Source organism: Salmo salar, chromosome 24 (genome assembly GCF_965601325.2).
Source record: "Salmo salar chromosome 24, fSalSal1, whole genome shotgun sequence".
Lineage (NCBI taxonomy): Eukaryota > Metazoa > Chordata > Actinopteri > Salmoniformes > Salmonidae > Salmo > Salmo salar.
Window position 1 is genome coordinate 7889899 of NC_138314.1, and position 17403 is coordinate 7907301.

Genomic DNA, 17403 nt, shown 5'->3' on the forward strand with positions numbered 1-17403 from the left:
CGCTCTCTCTCCTTCCCCTCGCTCGCTCTCTCTCCTTCCCCTCGCTCGCTCTCTCTCCTTCCCCTCGCTCGCTCTCTCTTTCTCGCCCTCTCTCTTTCTCCCGCTCTCTCTCCTTCCCCTCGTTCTCTCTCTTTCTCCCGCTCTCTCCTTCCCCTCGCTCTCTCTCTTTCTCGCCCCCTCTCTTTCTCCCTCTCTCACTCCTTCCCCCTCTCTCGCTCCTTCCCTCTCTCTGTCGCTCCTTCCCCCTCTCTGTCGCTCCTTCCCCCTCTCTGTCGCTCCTTCCCCCTCTCTGTCGCTCCTTCCCCCTCTCTGTCGCTCCTTCCCCCTCTCTCTCTCTCTCTCTCTCTCCTTCCCCCTCGCTCTCTCTCTCTCCTTCCCCCTCGCTCTCTCTCTCCTTCCCCCTCGCTCTCTCTCTCCTTCCCCCTCGCTCTCTCTCCCACCCACCCCTGGGGGTGAGCAACGTTCCTAGTCCCATCACAGAAAATGTCAAACATGCCATGGAACAAAATCTGTGTGCACGTGTGTGTGCCCGTCTGGTCTAGAACTGGGAAAGAGCCAACTGGCTTAACTCAGCCAACTCCCACAACGCATCAAACATGTGTCATAACACAGAAATCCCATCCCATGTCAGAGTTGAGTTTCCAATTATTGAAGTCATTTTTTCCACCTCCTCTACTCTCCTCCAGCCCCTGAGACTTGACTGACTATAGAAACTAGCGTAATGAATATCAATACCTGTAGCGCAAGAGAAGTGACACACGGTCCTTACGTGGACGCTAGCAAGCAGGCTAGCGCTAAGTATTAACAGCCAATCCAGTAGGGGCTGGAAGCTACGCTGAGCTTCAAATCTTTCAATTGCGCCGTGATATCGCTGACTATTTGCATAAAGTTCAGCTTTCCCCGTTTCTTTGGTCCCGCCCTGTTAACGCTCCCTCGCCCAACGCTCGCACTCCCCGATGGTCCCCCCCCCCCCCCCCCCCACGCAGCCCACTTGACTTCTCTGTTTTGAAAATGAATGGGTTCCGGTGTTTCATCGCCCCCTAACATGTTCAGCGGGCGCGTACTGTTAGAAGAAGCAATATCCAGCGATTGACAAATAGCCCCCTACACAGTAACACATCAGTGCAACACAGAAACTGTCATCAACACAGAACCAGAGTCCAAGAGATGAAAAGCTCACGACAGCAATTTCACACACCATCACATTCATAATATAGGAGCATAGACGATATGATGCCTTCACTACAGGAAAATGGCTATGATTCCAGGAACACACACACACACACACACACACACACACAGAGAGAGAGAGAGAAATATGAATGCATACATCTGAGATGAGAAGTGAGGGAGCTACAGTATGTAAGCCCTAAGCCCTAAACTCATAAAACATTAGTTTGAAATGTAGGTGTGTGTGTGTGTATACCTGTCGTTGATGCTCCAGTTGAGACAGAGGTTGAGGGAGCTGAGGTTCCTACACTTCCGGACCACCTCCATCACGGTCTCGTTGTTGAGCTCAGAGATGTGCCGCAGGTCCAGACTGCTCAGGTTACGCAGCTAGGAGAGAGGACAGAGATAGAGGTCAGTAGAGACACACACGTGTTCTGCTTTTCACCCCCCCCTGTCTACATATACATAGCACTTCAATCAATCACCTGACCAAACCTGCTTGTACATATGACCTCAATCAATCACCCCAACTACCTCGTACTCCAGTACACTCGTGAATGAGTAAGCATTTCACGGTAAAGTCTGCTCTTACGTGACGAATAACATTTGATTTGCACAGAGTCCTTCGGCACAAGAAAGTTAGGAGAGGATTACCAACTCAACAAGTAATAATAACAACACAGGTCTATTTTCTCTGATACACACACGGCAAGGAGGATGGATAAGCCTACGCACGCACGCCAGGAAGGCCGGATAATAAGTATTATTAAAACATATACCATTTCTAAAAACGCACAACGGGGAAGCAGGGTGTAAAATGTCACAGTCATGGCTAAACACAAAACAAGCTTCCAGTAGGTATTACGATTAGAGGTATCATCGTCTGCTCTGTGGGCTTCTCGTCAAGACAGACTGGAGGTGGAAAGAGAAGGGCAGGGCAGCCTGGAGAATCCCTGGATCTGCTTCTCACTTGACACACGCGGAAATAGAAGTGTGTCTTGTTTTTATTTGTCAGAGACCGTGCAGTCTGAAAAACATCTGACACAACCATCTGGCCTGGTGAATCCATGATGCATTAACCGTAGAGTTGGCTTTACACACACGGGGTTAACAGTACAGGGAGGAACCGTAGTCGCAGTCATAATTAGTATGCATAGAGCTTAGTGTTGGGTCACATGGACAGCTACAGAGGTGGACAAAAATGTTCTACGGAGCGAGCGAACCAGAGGTGAGACAGAGACAAAGGCAGAGACAGAGGGAGAGGCGAGACAAAGGCAGAGACAGAGGCGAGACAGAGGCAAAGACAGAGGGAGAGGTGAGACAGAGAAAGGGAGAGAGAGAGAGAGGGAGAGGCGAGACAGAGACAAAGGGAGAGAGAGGGAGAGGCGAGACAGAGACAAAGGGAGAGAGAGACAGAGGGAGAGGTGAGACATAGACAAAGGCAGAGAGAGACAGAGGGAGAGGTGAGACATAGACAAAGGCAGAGAGAGACAGGGGGAGAGGTGAGACATAGACAAAGGCAGAGAGAGACAGAGGGAGAGGCAAGACAGAGACAAAGGCAGATGCGAGACAGAGGGAGAGGCAAGACAGACAGAGGGAGACAGACAGAGGGAGGGAGACAGAGGGAGACGGACGGAGAGGGAGACAGACAGAGGGAGACAGACAGAGGGAGACAGACAGAGGGAGACAGACAGAGGGAGACAGAGAACCGGCAATATGATTCAGGATCAGACATGGGATCCACCATAACGAGTAGGTTAAACACGCATACCCGAAAGATATATAATAATTTTAAAAAATTCATTATGTATATGGTGTCCCAATAGCAAATAATTTGAAGCGTTCCATGTGTAAAACTTCAACTCAAAACAAAATAATAATTTACAAACATTATCAAGGCTCACCTGATAAATACACATCCTAAAGCGTTCCCCAGTGATCGACTCTGGACTGAAGGATTAAATTATTCATAGAGTGGCTGGTGTGTGTGTGTGTGGGGGGGGGGGGGGGGGGGGTGAGATATGGCTGCGTTGTTGGCAAAACAAAGAAAACGCAGAAATGCATATAAGACAAACCTCTCACTCACGGTCTCTGTCTAACACCCTCTCTCTTGCGATGTCAAACGTCAAAGGCTCACCTGCACGCTCTCACAGACACACACACATCATTTTGTATGGCTATTTAATCTGGGGCCAACACTAAAGCACAACTTCAAAAGTGGAATTCGGTCTTCAAATCTTCAAATATGCTTATCTTTGCCCAAATAGAATTTCTTGGCCAGCCAGTGGAAACCCAGCCATTGATGTGAATTATCCAATGAGAAACCAGGGCAACAAACCCTCAGGTCTGATTGGCCGATGTGCAGCTGGGTTGTATGCGAGTGAATTAGCATAGGTCTGCATAAATGAGGAGCGTAGCACAGTCACGGCTGAGACTAACTTTGTTAAACTCCAAAAACCACATTGGGGTAAAATTCTACATTTTGGAATGCGGATCGAAAAATATCCCCAAATCCCTCAAATAAAGAAAGAAAATCTATGTCAAGAAAAAAAAGGTCAAATGAGTGAAATCCATCACGTTGAAAGGAGAGACGGTATTTGTTGTCTCACTGTTGATAGATTATAATGAATAGAGTTTTCGGTCTTTATGCATCAGGATAATGAATCACTTCCAGTTATAAGATCAGAGTTGATACTAATTCATTACACTGATCACAGAGAGAGAGAGAGGAGAGAGAGAGAGAGTGTGTTCTGGCATATTTTTCCTCATTGGCGCTGCTTTTTACCGTAGCAGTTTCACTCCTGTGAGTTGGCAGGAAGGGTTGGCTGATTATTCACAGTGGTAATAAAAACACTCAAACCTGTGAAACACAGCTGCTCTGGGCTCAGCCTACGCGCACATGCATGCACGCACGCACGCCAGATTTTCTTCAAAGGTCCAGTGAATTATTGCATGGAGAAAAAAAAGAATCCGCTTTTTGGGTTTATGATTTTAATAATGGAAAAATTCGGCATTTTCTATTCCAGTGTGTGAGATGATGAGCGGAGCTCGAGGTTAACACAGCATGGAAGTCCGTTCACTAATCAATACATTTACAGTAGAAAAAAAGAGAGGGAATAAATAAATGGTAGTAGGTAGCCTAGTAGTTAGGCCAGTAACCAAAAGGGGGCTGGTTTGAATACCCGAGCCGAGAAGGTGAAAAACCTGTTGCTGTGCCCTTAAGCAAGGCACTTAACCCCAATTTGCTCCAGGTGCCGTACTATTATGGCTGAACCTGCAAAACACCACATTTCACTGCACCCATCTGAGGTATGTGACAAAAAAAAAATATATATATACAGTACCAGTCAAAAGTTTGGACACACCTATTCATTCAAATGTTTTTCTTTATTTTTTACTATTTTCTACATTGTAGAATAATAGTGAAGACATTAAAACTATGAAATGACACATATGGAATCATGTAGTAACCAAAAACATTGTTAAACCAATATTTTATATTTGAGATTCTTCAAATAGCCACCCTTTGCCTTGATGTGGCTCAGTTGGTAGAGCATGGTGTTTGCAACGCCAGGGTTGTGAGTTCGATTCCCACGGGGGACCAGTATGTGGGGGGGAAAAAAAATGTATGAAATGTTTGAAATGTATGCATTCACTACTTACTGTAAGTCGCTCTGGATAAGAGCGTGTGCTAAATGACTAAAATGTAAATGTAATGACAGCTTTCCACACTCTTCGCATTCTCTCAACCAGCTTCACCTGGAATGCTTTTCCAACAGTCTTGAAGGAGTTCCCACATATGCTGAGCACTTGTTGACTGCTTTTCAACTCATCCCAAACTATCTCAATTGGGTTGAGGTCAGATGATTGTGGAGGCCAGGTCATCTGATGCAGCACTCCATCACTCTCCTTCTTGGTCAAATAGCCCTTACACACTGTAGCCTGGAGGTGTGTTGGGTCATTGTCCTGTTGAAAAACAAATGATAGTCCCACTAAGCGCAAACCAGATTGGATGGTGTATCGCTGCAGAATGCTGTGGTAGCCATGCTTGTTAAGTGCGTCTTGAATTCTAAATAAATCCCCAAGTGTCACCAGCAAAGCACACCCACACCACCTCCTCCATGCTTCATGGTGGGAACCACACATGCGGTGATCATCCGTTCACCTACTCTGCGTCTCACAAAGACACGGCAGTTGGAACCAAAAATCTCAAATTTGGACTCATCAGACCAAACAACAGATTTCCACTGGTCTAATGTCCATTGCTTGTGCTTCTTGGCCCAAACAAGTCTCTTCTTCTCATTGGTGTCATTTATTAGTTGTTTCACGCAGTCTCCTCTGAACAGTTGATGTTGAGATGTGTCTGTTACTTGAACTCTATGAAGCATTAATTTGGGCTGCAATTTCTGAGACTGGTAACTCTAATGAACTTATCCTCTGCAGCAGAAGTAACTCTGGGTCTTCCTTCCCTGTGGCGGTCCTCATGAGAGCCAGTTTCAACATAGCGCTTGATGGTTCTTGCGACTGCACTTGAAGAAACTTTGAAAGTTCTTGACATTTTCCGGATTGACCAACCTTCATGTCTTAAAGTAATGATGGACTGTTGTTTCGCTTTGCTTATTTGAGCTGTTCTTGCCATAATACGGACTTGATCTTTTACCAAATAGGGCTATCTTCTGTATACCACTCTACCTTGTCACTACACAACTGATAGGCTCAAACATATTAAGGAGGAAATTATTTCGACAAATTAACTTTTAACAAGGCACACCTGTTAATGTAAATGCATTCCAGGTGACTACCTCGTGAAGCTGGTTGAGAGAATGCAGAGAGTAAAGCTGTCATCAAGGCAAAGGGTGGCTAATTTGAAGAATCTGAAATATAAAATCTATTTTGATTTGTTTAAACACTTTTGATTTCTGCATGATTTCATGTGTCATTTCATTTTATTTATTTAACCTTATTTTAACTTGGCAAGTCAGTTAAGAACAAATTCTTATTTACAATGACGGCCTACCCCGGCCAAACCCAGACGACACTGGACCAATTGTGCGCCGCCCTATGGGACTCCCAATCACGGCCGGTTGTGATACAGCCTGGAATCGAAGCAGGGTCCGTAGTGACCCCTCTAGCACTGAGATGCAGTGCCTTAGACCGCTGCGCCACTGATGTCTTCCCTATTATTCTACAATGAGGAAATAGTAAAAAATAAAGAAAAACCCTGGTGTGTCCAAACTTTTGACTGGTACTGTTTATATATTATTCTTTTTATTTTTTACTCAGTTCATTCAATTTTTTTGTATATTATATATATGTATATATATATATGTATATATATATATATATGTATATATATATATATATATATATATATATATATATATATATATATATATATAAAAAAATAAAAATGGCAGATATTATTTACTTTGAATAATTTTGGTGAGAATATTTTGGGGAATAGATATGTCTGTGCAGACTCCTTGTGAAGCTAGTTATAACAAACCAAACAGTTACCACAGAGCATGGAGACCAGCAAACGCTACAGAGCATCACATTATGTGGGGAAAAAATGAGGTTTAACGTGATATAAAAAGGATCCAACTACCCAGACTGAACCTCTGCATGGCCTGTCATAGGCTCCCAGGGAGACTTGGAATTTCATCATATGGTAAATTTCTAACCAGAATAACTGATATATAAATACAACTGAACTGTGCGTATCTAGCCTTTAATTCACAGTTCCGTTAGTCTCAATTATTATGTTAACATCTTTTTAAAAAACTCTCCATTCCTTTACTGTAAGTCTGTATCATGTGGCAAGTTTCAGTTCAAATCTCTTTTCCATGTCTTTGTGGACCAGCTGGTGAGGTTGGCTCCCACCTACCTCCTCCATAATTAGACACGTCTCAAAAGCAGGAAATGAGAGCACAGGTCAGGGGTCAAATAGAAAACGTCACATTTAATGAAATAAAAATTACAAAATGGTTCACCTTTAAACAAACCGGGGCGAGAGTTTTCGGAAACTTTAGATTAGGGTGTGTGTGCGTGTGTGTGTGTTGCCAGTGTACGGTGCCATGACCAACTGTGTAGCGTCAGGTGCCAGACAGGAAGTTGGACCATAGTCGAGACCACATGGAAAGGAAATGTCATGGTTAGAATACTGGACCCTGAACTATGAGGTCACTGATTCTATTCCAAGGCCTGTGTGACCGGCCCAGTCTTCTCCTGCCATAGACACATAACCAGCTTATAGGCTACACGATCAAAGGTGGTTAGGACTGACAGAGCTGGCATGGCTAGTAATAATCACAAAGACTGTGTATAACTTAGGCTGAATGTTGTGGCCATGCCACACTTTCTAAGAGGAGTAACTAAACAGGTTTGTTAGTAAGAGAATCTGGCAACTACAGAATCAAGGAGCACACAGCTATGACCAACATGGGCAGAGCAACAGTTGTCCTTATAGCAAGAGTTGTCTTCAAGAGTTGTGGGCAAAGGGCAAAGCAATGCTAGGTGTAGTGTTTCCCATCTCGCACGCTCTCTGTCCAGAGGTGTTGTATGGTGAGAGGACAGGACACCTTCTGTTTGTTTACCAAGGTGAGAGAGAGGACGAGTGAAGGGGCAGGGTGGAGGTGTGTGAGTGAGAGTTGTCACTGGTCCACATTCAAAACACCAGCACATCAGATGAGAGAGACACACAATAACGCACAGGTCATGCCACACTAGTCAGCTTTCTAGGTCAAATGCCTAACAAGGACATAATACTGAATAATGATATGAATTTGTTCTCCATTTCTCTCTTCCTTCCTGGCTCTTCTTATCCGTTTCAGTCAGGAGAGCAGAGAGCTGTTGCAGGGCTATCCCTCTGGCATGAAGCCAAATCTTTCTCGCTCTTGCACTCGTCTCTCTCTCTCTCTCTCTCTCGCTCAGCTGATGGTGTATAAGTTCGTATGTGATGTGCGTGCGTGGTGTGATGAGTGTGTGGATGGGTTGTGATGTATGTGGTCATTTAGATTAGTGAGCTGGAGAGTAAATGACCCTCTATCGGACCAGCCCTCTCACTGCACTCCCCCTACCACTGGCCACAGGCTGTTATCTACACCAGCACACACAGGATTAGAGAGACAGAGGAGGGGAGAGAGAGAGACAGAGGAGGGGAGAGAGATAGAGAGTTATTTGATCTGTTTTGTTAATCTTTTTACTGAAAATAATTTTGTTTGTTTAGAATGAGTTCTTTTGATATCAGTTGCTGGAATATCCAGGGCCTTCATTCTTCAGCATGTGTGTGTGTCATTGTAAATAAGAATTTGTTCTTAACTGACTTGCCTAGTTAAATAAAGGTTAAAAAAATGATTCTGCATTTGGCCTGAAGAGTAGAGACCAATGATTTATATACACACTATATAACTCATAGGGGGCACTGTGTTGAATCCACCGTCCCTCCATCTTGGCACTCCCTAACTATTGTAAAAATTATATTTTGGAAGCTACAGAAATGCATTTATTAAATGTCTACATTCGTTTTTGCTACATTTGTTCTATTACAGACACCTTATTGCATACTTCTAAATGAGGTGATCTAAACATACAAACATATATTTTTTTAAATCCTTAAAGTATAATTCTTTGAAATCACTAATGTTACTGTCCCCACACACAAAAAAATGTTAAATACATGTAATTTTGTCTTTGAAACATTTAATTGAATACTGTAGAATTCCACTCATTACTATGGAGGACTACTCCTACTGGGGAGTGCTAATATGGCTGACCAGCGGCTTCAAAGCCTCTCAATTTTTTTTTTTTTTTAACAAGGCACGTCAGTTAAGAACAAATTCTTATTTACTGTGTTGTCATGTGTTGCGGCCTTGCTATGTTGTTGTTGTCTTAAGTCTCTCTTTATGTAGTGTTGTATTGTCTCTTGTCGTGATGTATGTTTTGTCCTATATATGGTAGCAACACAACATGGCAGCAGCACAAAACAGGGTACAAACATTATTGGACACAGACAACAGCACAAACAACAATACATCACGCAAAGCAGCCAATGGCCAATAGAAAGCATCAGCAATACAGGGTTTATATACTTCAGTGGTAGAGACCCTGATGTTATTGTTATCAATAAGAGAGACATATTATTGCCAGAAACATGGTGTAGAGCCGATGTAGCTACCCACTGTCCATGTAATTACAGAAAGCTCATTGTACAATCACAAAAACAAATATAAAATATTAGACAGGGTAGAGAGAAAATCAGAAATCAGAAATTCCTAAAATTGGGAAATGATCACATTTAGTTGAAAATAAAAATCCCTCACAGAGAGATGTATTTCTCCGTGCTATATATGTACTGCCCTCGGAGTCTACTTACTATTCAGATGACATGTTCTCTGACCTTGACTTAAAGATATGCAATTTTCAAACCCAAGATAATGTGCTGGTATGTGGTGACCTTAAACTCTTCATGATTGAAAAAGCACTCAGGGAGACATCTTTATAATTGACCACAATTGATTTAATCACTTGAATAGAAAATAATTATGACACCACCATCAACAAAAACTCCGCTGCAGCTCGGCCGAAGCCTGGGTCTGTACATTGTCAATGGTAGGGTACGAGGTGGCTCTTTAGGACACGAGTTTCAAACTCAAATAAGTGCATGGGCCATATTGAAAAAAATTCTAATTTGCGGACCAGACATATCCTATTATATTTGTTTTTTACAACAACAAAAAAACATGCATTCAACCTCGACCAAAACCAGCCATTGTTTTATTAGAAAAAATATTGCCCTTTATAAAGTCCACTTATGTACATAGGATGTTGTATATAGCATTTTAACATATTAAAACAAAAGAGGAAAATAATATTGGTCCAGCCTTTGCTGCTATGCTTTCAGATGTGCATAATATACTGCAACCCTAATCAAAAAAAGTATTTAACTCGAAATGACAAAAAAACGCAGCTAGGTTAACGTAAAACATGTTTACAATTTGCATGGATCACCCATCCGGTTGAACGCAGCATTGCTGTATTTTGTATTCCAAAACAATTGTCAGCCTAGCTGAGTAGCCGGCTAAGGCTACTGCTCAAATGTTGTTGTGTAGCCCCACTTGTTTCGAGCCCCACCTGTTTAGTAAAAAAAAATATAAAAAAATAAGTGGCATTTAAAATTGTAAAAAATAAATTAGATTGTATTTGTATTTATTATGGATCCCCATTAGCAGCAGTTACTCTTCCTGGGGTCCAGAAAAATTAAGGCAGTTGATACCATTTAAAAAAAGGGCACATTCAGCCCACTAGTCCAATACTACCACATTATCTACAGTACAAAATCCATGTTATCGTGTGTGTATGCATGTGTCTGTGCCTATGTTTGTGTTGCTTCACAGTCCCCGCTGTTCCATAAGGTTTATTTTTATATAACTTTAATGCATGCATCAGTTACTTAATGTGGAATTGAGTTCCATGTAGTCATGGCTCTGTGTAGTACTGTGCGCCTCCCATAGTCTGTTCTGGACTCGGGGACTTTGAAGAGACCTCTTGTGGCATGTCTTGGGGGTATTTTTATTTAATCTTTTTATTTTACCTATATTTAACTAGGCAAATCAGTTAAGAACAAATTCTTATTTTCGATGATGGCCTAGGATCAGTGGGTTAACTGCCTTGTTCAGGGGCAGAGCGACAGATTTTTACCTTGTCAGCTCGGGGATTCGATCTTGCAACCTTTCGGGTTACTAGTCCAACGCTCTAACCACTAGGCTACCTGCTGCCCCAATGCATGGGGGTCCGAGCTGTGCGTCAGTAGTTCAAACAGACAGCTCGGTGCATTCAACATGTCAATACCTCTCATAAATAGTGATAAAGTCAATCTCTCCTCCACTTTGAGCCAGGAGAGATTGCCATGCTAATATTATCTCTCTGTGTACATCCAAGGTCCAGCCGCGCTGCCCTGTTCTGAGCCAATTACAATTTTCCTAAGTCCCTTTTTGTGGCACTTGACCACACAACTGAACAGTAGTCAAGGTGCGAAAAAACTAGGGCCTGTAGGACCTGCCTTGTTGAAAGTGTTGTTAAGAAGGCAGAGCAGAGCTTTATTATGGATAAAGCCATTTACAAATGTTGTCTCTTTTTGGCTTTCTTGAGTAAGGCAGCTCCAAAATGCAGGTGTTTCAGCCTAGCTCAGTGCTTTCTGTGGTGGCTGGGCAGCCAGTGGAAAATACAGAGCGTAGGGGCCGGTAATGTTCTCTAGTTGCGCCGTGATTGGCTCAGTGTTCTGTCACTCATGGGGACACTATGTCACCGCAAAATCTACGGGTAGAGCTTTAAAATTCAAGTCCATTGGGTGCTGCCATAGACTTACATTAGAAGTGCCCATCCAAGAAAGCTCAAGGTCATTGGCCACAGATAAAATGACGTCAAATCACGTTATATATATATATAGTAGCTTTGATTGGACTGATCACGTCAACATCACACTTTCAAAATCTTAGCAAGCAAGCAAGCAGTCATCATCATGAATCAAGTCGACAATCTACTGGCAAATCCTTTTCAATCTTGTCATAATGAAGAGAAATTATAGATAAAACGTATCGGTGCTCATTGGCCATTGGACATAAACATTATACAACAAGTTGGAAATCGCAAATCTAACAATGAGTGGTTTGGGACGAATCAGTGGCTAACTGCAAGCGTTGCAAAGCAATCACTAGCTTGCTATTCAGGGGAGTGGGTATGTGGTCCAAGTCTGGGTTTAAGGGTCTCTTTTCCAAGCTTAAAAGGATGAATATTCAACAAGATGGGCCAGAAAAGGTTGAATAGATTGGCCATGCTGTCAATCCATCATGATTTCTGCCGTGTTCAAAACAATTGGAAACTCGTAACTGGGAAATCTCAGACTTCAGTGAGTTCAAGCTACGACTGGGAAAATAAGTTTTGAATGGTCATCCAACTCGAAATTCCAAGTCGGGAATTTAATGGGAATATATGCTAATTAATATTAATACCATTTAAATGTAGATGTTTTTTGCATTGGATATATTTACCATATCATTTGGAGACAGAAACGGAAACCTTTCACCTTATAAGTAGACATAATTGCAAATGATTAAATCCTTCCAATAGAAATAAAAAAACGATTTAGTTATGAATTGAACTTTAATTAAATGAGTTGACTCTTCACATGGGATGATTTCACTGAACACCAGAAGGGAATATTTAATGATCCCCAATGATCCATCGCATCTCCCAAAAACGTTTTCAACATACATCTGTAAAACGATAGTCTAGAAACTAAAGCTTTGGTTGTCTTCCTCTCAGGCTTCCATGTCTTCTCCCTGGACCTCCTCTTGAACATCAGACTCTGAAGCCTCATCTTCACTGTCACTTTCCAACATTGTTGAGGATGGCTCGTTGTCAGGCTCAAAAAGCCTCAAATTTGCCCGGCTGGCCACCAATTTTTCAACCCTTGTATTGGTCGGCCTGTTGCGTGCTTTGGTGTGTGTTCCCAAACAAATCCCAGTTGCACTCTGAGGCGGCTGATGTTGGTGGGATTTGGAAGATGATGGAGGCAACAGAGGAAAGAGCATCAGATCCACAAAGTCCCTTCCACCAGGTGGCTGATGAGATATGTTGGCACGACTGCGATATCGCATCTCCATCCCAAAGCCCTTGCTTGGAAGTGTACTTCGCCAGACTGCCAAGAACCTTGCCCTCATCCAGGCCATGATGGCGAGACATGGTAGTGATGACACCATAGGCCTTGTTGATCTCCGCACCAGACAGGATGCTCTTGCCAGCATACATACAACATGTACGCTGCGGCGTGTAAAGGCTTCAGACAGAAGTCTTCACGCTTTTTGATGTATTTCAGAACTGCAGTTTCCTTGGATTTCTTCTCTTACATCTGCAAGCAGTCTGAACATCAGACAGGATGGCATTGTCTCCCTCAATCCGTCCAATGGCTACTGCTATAGGTTTCAGGCTGCTTACCACTCTCTCCCAAAATACATTATCCAGGAGGATCCTCTTGATGGGGCTGTCCATATCGGCAGACTGTGATATGGCCATTTCTTGGAGAGACTCCTTCCCCTCCAGGAGACTGTCAAACATGATGACAACACCACCCCAACAGGTGTTGCTGGGCAGCTTCAATGTGGTTCTCTTATTCTTCTCACATTGCTTGGTGAGGTAGATTGCTGCTATATCTTGATGACCCTTCACATACCTAACCATTTCCTTGGCTCTCTTGTAGAGTGTATCCATTGTTTTCAGTCCCATGATGTGCTTGAGGAGCAGATTCAATGAATGAGAAGCACAGCCAATGGTTGTGATGTGAGGGTAGGACTCCTCCACTTTAGACCAAGCAGCTTTCAATCACTGAAGCTGGAGTCTTATATCTCCCTCACCAACTTTAAGCATCAGCTGTCAGAGCAGCTTACCGACCATTGCATCTGTAAATAGCCCACCCAACTACCTCATACCCATATTGTTATTTTTTGCTCCTTTGCACCCCAGTATCTCCACTTGCACATTCATCTTCTGCACATCTATCACTCCAGTGTTTAATTGCTAAATTGTAATTATTTCGCCACTATGGCCTATTTATTGCCTTACCTCCCTAATCTTACTACATTTGCACACACTTTATATAGATTTTTCTATTGTGTTATTGAATGTACGTTTGTTTATCCCATGTGTAACTGTGTTGTTTGTGTCGCACTGCTTTGCTTTATCTTGGCCAGTTCGCAGTTGTAAATGAGATTGTTCTCAACTGGCCCACCTGGTTAAATAAAGGTGAAATAAAAAATAAATTAAATAAATAAATGTTTGCAGCATTGTCTGTCACCAATGCAAATACCTTCTGTGGTCCAAGGTCATTGATGACTGCCTTCAGCTCATCTGCAATGTAGAGACTGGTGTGTCTGTTGTCCCTTGTGTCTGTGCTCTTGTAGAATACTGGTTGAGGGGTGGAGGAGATGATGTAGTTAATTATTCCATGTCCACGAACATTCAACCACCCATCAGAGATGATTGCAATAGTCTGCTTTCTCTACGATTTGCTTGACCTTCACTTGAACTCTGTTGAACTCTGCATCCAGCAAATGAGTAGATAAAGCATGTCCGGTTGGAGGGCTGTATGCTGGGCGAAGAACATTCAGAAATCTCTTCCAATACACATTGCCTGTGAGCATCAGAGGTGAACCAGTTGCATACACAGCTCGAGCAAGACATTCATCAGCATTTCTCTGACAACGTTCCTCCATTGAGTAAAAAAGAAGTATAATTCCAGGAGGACCATGAGCTGTTGCTATCGATAAGGTGTCTGATTTATCATTTTCACCTCAAATAGAAGTAGAGGGACTTTTGTCAGAGGTTGCTTGTTGTGAGCGCTGAGGGAACTATGCACTTGGCCAGATGATTCTCCATCTTTGTTGCATTCTTCACGTATGATTTGGCACAGTTTTTGCAAATGTACACAGCTTTTCCTTCTACATTAGCTGCAGTGAAATGTCTCCACACATCAGATAGTGCCCGCTGCATTTTCCTGTAAAGATTAGAAAAAAAATTGTAAAAAAACCCCCAAATACAACTCCTTTGTAAGATAAATGTTTTAAAATGAAACATGTATGGAAACAGGTGAATTAACACTCCTCAGTTAGCAGGCTCAAGCAAGCTAAAACCCACATGGTAGCAAAAACTAACTAGCAGAAATTGTTAACATGTTCGAAATGATTTAAACACACTTTGCTGTAGGCTACAATTTACTAGTTAACAAAAAATTATGTCATATAAAATATATTCACCCCACCCAGTATTGTAATCAAAACTTACCAGAAAGCATGTAGTCCTTGGCTCAGACACTGTAGTAGTGTGGGCTCAAGAGCATCTCATTAGTGTGCAAGATCTTGAGAATCAGCTGTACATGTGATGGAAGAGTGCATGCAGAGGGTTGCAATTCCATTGAATTGGGGATAGTTTCATCAAAATATGCCACAAGACCTAGAATTGCCTTATGTGTATCCCACAAAAAAAGTTCACTGTTATAATTTTTGGATTAATTTAAGCAAAATTCCAGGGCTTAACTTCCCATGGAAAATTTCCGACCCTTCGCAACCCTAATAGTGACCCATCCACTTAGCTAGATGTGGCTGTGGGTGGTGATCGGCTATGAAAAGCCAACTGACATTTACTCCTGAGGTGGGTGCTGACCTGTTGGACCCTCTACAACCACAGTGATTATTATTATTTGACCCTGCTGGTCATCTATGAACATTTGAACATCTTGGCCATGTTCTGTTATAATCTCCACCTGGCACAGCCAGAAGAGGACTGGCCACCCCTCATAGCCTGGTTCCTCTCTAGGTTTCTTCCTAGGTTCCGGCCTTTCTAGGGAGTTTTTCCTAGCCACCGTGCTTCTACACCTGCATTACACCTGCATTGCTTGCTGTTTGGGGTTTTAGGCTGGGTTTCTGTACAGCACTTTGTGACATCAGCTGATGTAAGAAGGGCTTTATAAATAAATGTTATTGTAGCATTTCTTTCACATGGCCCATCAATTTATACAAGTGTGTCTGGGTAAGCGTCCTCTAATAATAATTTTTATCTGTATACTTTCTGTTTTTGATATTGCTACTATGCTAGTAACCATTTCACTGTACTGTTTACACCTTCTGTATCCTGTGCATGTGACAAAGCAACGTAGATCTTATTTGATATAGTGTGTTTACCAGAAACGGTAATGTGAAGTACAACATAACCTGCACCAAAGTCAGATTAGGATATAAGCCAAGGACTGGATAAAGTGTAATTTTACCTGGGGATGGATACTACTTTTACCACTTCCAGTCTTGAAATATTTCATTGTTTACTACACTACTCACTGTGTTCAGCACATGGCCTCACAATTGAATGTACCAAGAGATGGGTGGGGCTAAGGCTTAAGATGATGTGAACAACGCTGAATGGGTGTAGACAAAGAAGAGCTCTCCAGTGGGTGTACCAAAACATTCAAGGGCCATTTTCTCAAAAGTGGGGTTAGAAGTTTATCAACTTTCAAAGCACAATTACTTTCCTATTGTTCCTCAACTGCAGTGTTTGGTATACCATTTTCTATCTCTGAGTCTCTACTTTGACCCAAAGGAAAAAACACAATTTCAAATCCTGCAACAAAGTACCAAATTCCAGGTGGTGCGTCACATTTGTGAGCACTCATAGACTGTAAGGATGGGAAAGGCCCGCTTTTGTCCCCATATGGTGGCTAACTGACTTGTTACAAGGTGTGGCAACTCTCCACATAGATTTAATTGACTGCAGCTGCACACCTGGCTGCAATTAGGGCTGCAGCAGAACATAGGCCATGCAGTGGCATTCACACAGGAGAGCGAAACATGCTGAAGCTCTGTCACAATCGTTGGACCAGAACCCCAATATGATTAAGGTTTTAAGCTCTCGCTGCCCTGGGGTAAAATACTATCTTCCCCAGTATTTATGGCCAGTGTTTGACTTGGAGCATTTGCTATGTTTAAGAACTGAATTGCCTTGTCTGACTACCACGTATGTGACACACTCCACCTATGGAGTTGTTACACATAAGGTAAACCATCAGTATAAAAAGATTGAACATACCCGAAAACAACTGTGCCTAATTGAGGAGTTCATAAATGTAAATTCTTTCTTGGACCATTGGAAATCACTCAACAAACAAAAAACATAATTGGAGACACAAAATGGAGAGAGTATGGATTAATCATTTTTAAACCGTATTTACAACCTCACCAAGGCACAAGACACCGAAGTTATCCATGACAAATTGCAGAAATTAGAATTTTTCATAAAAAAATCCACTAGATTTCTCCATCACTGAACAGGAATTGAGGACAAAATCCTGTGGTAACAATGGCATATTAAACAAGATAATTAAACATAGTTCTGGAAAATTCCAATTGGCCATCTTAAAATTATTCAATCTAAGTGTAGGCTATATCCTTGAGACTTGAAATGGACTCAAAACCCTTCAAGAGTGGAGATACATTTTTACCCCAGAATTAGAGGCATCTGTGTGAACACTAACCATGGGGTTGATACTTTGTAGTATTATAAATGCAAGACTTCCTTATCGTGTCTTCAGCAAGAGCCAAATTACATGTTTACCTAATTACCAAACATCTGATCATATTTACAACCTCTACTCCCTTATTGACACCCAAGTAAACCAACATAAAAATCCTC

General features: G+C 42.3%; 1 protein-coding gene across 3 annotated transcripts in view; it reads right to left on the bottom strand.

Moving 5' to 3' along the window:
• The window catches only part of fbxl17 (F-box and leucine-rich repeat protein 17), a 317987-nt gene that overhangs the window by 186499 nt on the left and 114085 nt on the right, over positions 1-17403 (bottom strand). For all 3 annotated transcript variants that reach the window (XR_006761752.2, XM_014171122.3, XM_014171124.3), the window contains one exon: positions 1427-1557. Coding sequence is in view for 2 of the 3 variants with exons in the window: in XM_014171122.3 (XP_014026597.1) it covers positions 1427-1557 (131 nt within the window). In the remaining variant the exon portion in view is untranslated. The remainder of the gene's footprint in view (positions 1-1426; positions 1558-17403) is intronic.